This window comes from Bos indicus x Bos taurus, chromosome 14 (assembly GCF_003369695.1).
Source record: "Bos indicus x Bos taurus breed Angus x Brahman F1 hybrid chromosome 14, Bos_hybrid_MaternalHap_v2.0, whole genome shotgun sequence".
Taxonomy (NCBI): Eukaryota; Metazoa; Chordata; class Mammalia; order Artiodactyla; family Bovidae; genus Bos; species Bos indicus x Bos taurus.
This window is the reverse complement of record NC_040089.1, coordinates 217,468-223,467: the sequence shown is the minus strand read 5'-3', so window position 1 is coordinate 223,467 and position 6,000 is coordinate 217,468. Positions and strand designations below refer to the sequence as shown.

The following is a 6,000-nucleotide window of genomic DNA, read 5'->3' as shown; positions in this document are numbered from 1 at the left end:
GTGGCCTGTGGTCCACAGGCAGAAGGAACCTGTGGGTCTTCAGGGTCTCACCTTGTCCTGTTCCCACTGGCTGAAACAGTGACTGAGCTCTGGGCAGGATGGGGCCCATGCTCCTCCCTCTTCAGGCATACAGCCCTGAAAAGGCACAAACAGCCCTCTGCCCCACTGGTGCCACTTTACATCAGTTGAACTTTATTCTAACTAATCCAGTACTTGATACCTGAGAGTAGGTTGGTGCTGAAACAGAACCTACTCCATGTGCAATTGGCTTAATAGTCAGGCAGTGAGGGTAGTCAATCCTAAAGGAAATCAGTCCTGAATATTCATTGGAAGGACTGATGCTGAGGCTGAAGCTCTAGTACTTTGGCCACATGATGTGAAGAACTGACTCAATGGAAAAGACCCTGATGCTGGAAAAGATTGAAGGCAGGAGGAGAAGGGGATGACAGAGGATGAGATGGTTGGATGGCATCACCGACTCCATGGACATGAGTTTGAGTAAGCTCCAGCAGTTGGTGATGGGCAGAGAAGATTGGTGTGCTGCAGTCCATGGGGTTGCAAAGAGTCGGACTTGCAAAGAGTGACTGAACTGAACTGAACTGAAGTGAGGGCAGAAGTGTTACAGGTGGAAGCTGGTGACCCTTGCTATGTATGGCACAACATTTGATATGACCCTTGCTTGAGATATATTAGGAGTAGACTAGTTATGACTATAACTATCACCCTAGAGAAGCTGGTTCAGAATTGTTTGGACTGTTGGCGAGGATTGGTTCCTTCTTGCCACTTTCAGCAGAGCCCCCCTAGAGAGACTCAGGTGGCAGGAAGACAGGTGTAGGCACAGGGGGAGGAGAGCACAGCTTGGCAGGGAGTTTCCCAGTGCCTGTGGCCTGTGACTTGTACTGACCAAGTGTGGTCAGCAAGCCCAGCACTGCAGGTGGTCTCATGGTACCATGAGCTGGAGAGAGACAGGAGGAGAGCAGGCACATAGAAAGCAATGAACACAAGACAGGGGACCCCGGGCTTTAACCCATGACTAGATGGGGACTTTGCACGTGGAACTAAATGGAAGCTAACCCAGCTCCCAGCTGCCAATCAGTGGCCCCTCTACATCTGGGCAGTCCTGGCCAGTGCAGCCTCTTGCCTCACTCTTCAGGTGGGTATGAGGGTAGGTCATGGACAGTGAAGGTGCCGGAGAGCCAAGTCAGACCTGGTGAGGCACAGGGCCCATAGCTCTCCTCCTGGAGCTGAGTATGGGTACTGGGTGCTGTCCTGGGGATGCCTCCCCACCAGGAGAGGGCCTCCAGCACTCATGTGAAGTTGCCCACAGGGGACGCTGAACACTCTGCACAGAGACAACGGCTCAGCTCACTTACGTGTGTGCAATCACTGCATTTAAAGTATCCACGCCATATGCACAGCAGCCTTGCAACAGACTAACCCTTGGACACAGCAGGCAGCTTGGATGCTGCTGTTTGCCATCCTCCTCCTTCTCCACACTGCAAGTTGGGTGTAAGACACAGGCCAGGTCGTCTTTAGTTAAAGGACCAGGAGAAGCTGCACCTTGTCCAGAGGGATTCAGCTGAGCTGCTTCAGGGACTGGATGGGACTTGGTTTGTTCTCTTGGAAGGGGCTGCATCTTGCTGCAGCAGGGACCACATAGGAAGAGTGGAGAAGCAGCTCCTTTTCCCTGTTACCCGTTCTCTTCCCTGTGAATTAGCCAGTGGAAAATCCTCAGGGGGGGAACCCAGGTCCCTGATTACTGCCTAGGGGAAACTGCCATACAGACTTGTGACTTTACGTGAGAGAAGAATATTTGAACTTCAAGTGCTGACCAGCATTACCTAGGCTCCTAGCATTTCCAGCCCAGTCATATGAAGTGGTGTCAGAGCATCCCTTCCATCCTAGGGTCTGAAAAATATTTCCTTTGTATTTTACTCATTCCTTGCTCTCCATTTGTAGGTTTGTAGTTCATTTAGAGACCACAGATACGACTGAAGTAACTTAGCAGCAGCAGCTGTGTGTGTTGTTAGATCAGGGTCTGCTTTTGCTTTTCTCTATTGAGGGAGGCCGTTTTCTCAACACTTTCCACTGAACAACCCGCCCTCTTGCCATTTATGGTCGAGCTACTGTTGCCATGTATTAAGTTCCATTTGAGCAATGTCCCACCGTGAGTCTTTGAGTGCTCTTTGAGTGTCTTGAGTGCCCTTTGTTAATTCCCCAGTATTTCAGAGTGTCTTGCTGTCTGTAGAAGAGATTTCATTTTTTGTTACATTTTCTGATTGCTTATTGCCAATGCAGAGAAATGTTCCTTTTTCTAAGTTTTAAGATAAATGCTTTTGCCTTCTTTAATAAAGAAAAAGTATTTAAGCTGATATATTTATATATTTTTGTCTGGAAAATACTCAGTGGATAGTTTATATTTTATACTTTACACTGAGTTCCATAGATGTGAGAATAAAGTGTTTTGCTTTCATTGCTTTATAAATAGTCTGTAATTTTCCAGCTGGTATCACTTTTCATCCAAAGGTTTTGTAGACAGTGTTTCATAAACTCCAACAGTTAGAGTTTTGGGAGTCAACTTTTTATTACATATTTCTAGTCTAATTTTGATAGTTTAAAAGGCATACTTTAAAATATTTGTATTCTTTGTGTTGTCTTCTACAAATCTGCACTTGCCACCTAGCTCTACAAGGATTAAACCATTTGTTGCTGCAGCTGCTGGCTTTCAGCACCCCCTGAAATAAGATGAGGGTGGAGAGCAGAAAAGAGGTGCTCTGTGGTCTGGGAAAAAATGGCAGAAAGGGCTTTCCTGGTGGCTCGGTGATAAAGAATTTGCCTGCCAATGCAGGAAACACAGTTTTGATCCCAGATCCAGGAAGATCCCACATGCCACAGAGCAACTAAGCCTGTGCACCACAGCTATTGACCTTGTGCTCTAGAACCTGGTAACCACAACCATTGAACCCATGTGCCACAACTACTGAAGCCCGAGTGCCCTAGAGCCTGTGCTCCACAACAAGAGAAGCCACGGCAATAAGAAGCCTGTGCATCGCAACTAGAGAGCAGTCCCTGCTTGCCACAACTAGAGAGAGTCTGCATAGCAACAAAGGCCCAGCACAGACAAAATAAATAAATAAAGTTGGTTAAAAAAAAGGCAGAACAGTCTTCAGACAATTACATATTTTCAGGAGCCAATTTTTTGAGCCCAATTCTTATATCTCCTCATAGCTAGGAAAGCAGTAAAATCCTTCATGGTGACCGATGCTCCTCATGACTAGCAGAAACCGTCTGCAAAAAAATATGTGCTTGACTACATGTATTCCCTCTTCACCAGAGTCACACATATAATGACCTCCCCCCTAACTCTTTGGAACAGTTTCTCAGAGCTATCTGAAGTGCTGTCTCCCAGGCTGTCTTCAGTTCAGTTCAATCGCTCAGTCGAGTCCGACTCTTTGTGACCCCATGGTCTGCAGCACGCCAGGCCTCCCTGTTCAACACCAACTCCCGGAGTTTACTCAAACTCATGTCCATGGAGTCAGTGATGCCATCCAACCATCTCATCCTCTGTCGTCCCCTTCTCCTCCAAATAAAACTTAACTCAGGGACTTCTCTGGTGGTCCGGTGGCTAAGTCTCTGCGGTCCCAATGAAGGGGGCCCAGGTTCGATCCCTGGTCAGGGAACTAGATCCCACATACTGCAACTAAGACCCAGCGCAGCCAAATAAAAATAAAGATAACAAAACAAAACTCACAACTCTCACCTGCGTGTCTTTTGTCAGCAAGGTCTAACTGTATGGTCAATTTATGTAGATGTTCCATGGATAGTCCCACAAAATGTGTATTATCTATGTAACTAATGAGCCTTTTGACACCTAGGCGATCATTTACTGATGGAGGGAATGTTCCTTCTCATGCAGCATGTTTTTATCAACCAAAACCTGTTTTGATGGCAGGTACCTGTGTATCTAAGTCCCTAGTCCTTCCTGCATTTATAATGGCTTGTTGCACCAACCCTGATCCGCGGGTCTCCCAGGGTTCCCAGCACCTCGCGGAGGCGTGGGGAGGGCTGGTCCCGGGTCAGGAGTGGAGCCGCCGAGTCACTTCTCCTCCCTCAGCCTAGAGCAGCCACATTGGGTAGGGCTGGCGGGTCCGCAAGCCGGAAGTTGAGGCGGGACTTCCGGAGCACCTCGAGGCCGAGCCGCCTGGGTATCTCTTCGTTGCGCTCTTCCCCGAGCCGCTCTAGGCGGCGGCTGTTCGCGCTGTGGCGTCTTCGAGTTGCTGATCGCTCTACCTATGACTCCGATGCACCGGCGGTGGGTGCTGGCCCCGGGAGGCCTGTCTCGGGTGCGCGTGGGGCCGTGGAATCGTGGGCGGCTTGCAGCCTCGGAGGGCCCCAGACGGGAGGGCGTGTGAGGGACGCCCTGTGGACGCTGCCCGACAGAGCCGAGCAATCCCTGCCCTGGAGCCGGGCGGCGGGACCGCTCAGCGAGGCAGCCGCAGAGCGACCGGCAGGTGTGCTGTGCTGTTCTGTCGCGCGTGGTTGGGGCGGAGGAAGGGCCTCAGGAATTGGTGCGAACGTTAGAGCTGTCCGGAGCCGGGGGAGAAATGAATGGGGTTGCCGCTTGGCGCCCGATTCTGGCACATTCGGTGGTGGATTCGCCCTCCGGGTGGAGAGGAATCTCACGGGACGGGGACGGATTTATTCTCCCTCAGGGGAGTGGGACTGAGCATGGGTCAGGCCCATCCTGTGGCCGTCTGCCGTGGAGTAGTGGCTAGTAATCCTCACAGTTGTGTATTTACTTAGCACCAGGTTAGCCTTTAGCCAGGAGAATCAGCTTCCAAGCTCATTGGTAGAATCCAACTCCTGAGGTTGCTTTTTCCTTGCTGACTGTCCTTATCTCCTGGAGACCCCACTCCTTGCACACGATCCATGCATCCGAGTCAGCAATGGCTCGCGTGATTAGATTGGGTCCACCAGGTAATTCAGGCCTGTAGCCTTAATTTCCTCTGCAAAATCTCTCTTGCTGTATAGTTTAGGTCCCGGGGATTAGGATGTAGACATGGATGGGGAGGAGCATCCTGCTACCTCCTGGACAGGATCCCACAAATACTAAAGTGAGAAGAACAAGATGTAAAATGACATAGTTTGGTGTAACTTATAATAAAAAGACAAAGAAAAAATACTCATGTTTGCTTGTGTAAGCTTAGAGTAACCAGGATGGGCATGCTGGAAACTGGGAATGGGCACTGTGGCAGGCTGGGGGATGTGTCACCTTATGTTCTCGTTAACCTTTTGAATTTTGAGCCATGTGACTGTGCCCCTGTTCAGAGGCAGTGATGATAACCTCAAGATTTTAAAATGAACTGAATAAATACTACAAAGGATGGACTCTCCCATGGGGAGAGAGAGAGTGAAGGTTCCCCCTGCTCTGTTCTGTTGCTGCATGGATGAGTGCCTTGAGTCAGTGTTCTCCCTGCTTATGCACCGTCTCTCCGAGCGGCCACGCCAGGTGAATCTTCCTGAGATGTTTCATTAATTCTGCCTCCCAGTGGAGAAATGCGGCTGGTGCCTCACTTTCCTCAGGTAGTCAAAGCCTTTTCCAGTCTGTGCACCCCCGCCTCCCCCAGGAACTGCCTCTGAGCTGTGTTCACACCTCTGTCCTGTCTCACCCCTGCCTTCTTCTGCCTTTCCAGCCAGGACCTGGTTGAAATGCCCACCTGCCCCAGGCTCTGCCCCTTCTCTGCTACCTGTGCCCAGCGCACCTGCCCGTCTCACTGATGCATTTGCTGTTACCTGTCTCCCACTGAAATCCGTGCGGGTGATGGTCACACTGTCCTCAGAATACCTTGACATGTAGTGGGTGTTTTGGAAACACTGAAAGCATGAGTCCAAGAGGAGAAAGTCAGTCCAAGGGTTGGGAGGCAGTGTCTGCCAACATTTCCTGCTTCGTCTTCATTACTGAAGGACAAAGGGGTCAGTGGTACCTGCTTATGGTGTGGT

At 50.1% G+C, this 6,000-nt stretch overlaps 1 protein-coding gene across 8 annotated transcripts in view; it reads left to right on the top strand.

Annotated features, from left to right (window-relative positions):
- Nucleotides 1-4,173: 4,173 nt before the first annotated feature.
- The window catches only part of LOC113904033 (zinc finger protein 250-like), a 33,754-nt gene continuing 31,927 nt past the window's right edge, over nucleotides 4,174-6,000 (top strand). For 2 of the 8 annotated variants that reach the window (XM_027560670.1, XM_027560665.1), the window contains exon 1: nucleotides 4,174-4,343. In XM_027560670.1, the coding sequence (XP_027416471.1) occupies nucleotides 4,293-4,343 (51 nt within the window). In that variant the 5' untranslated portion in view covers nucleotides 4,174-4,292. The other 6 variants (XM_027560666.1, XM_027560658.1, XM_027560659.1 and 3 more) reach the window with 5 other exon arrangements.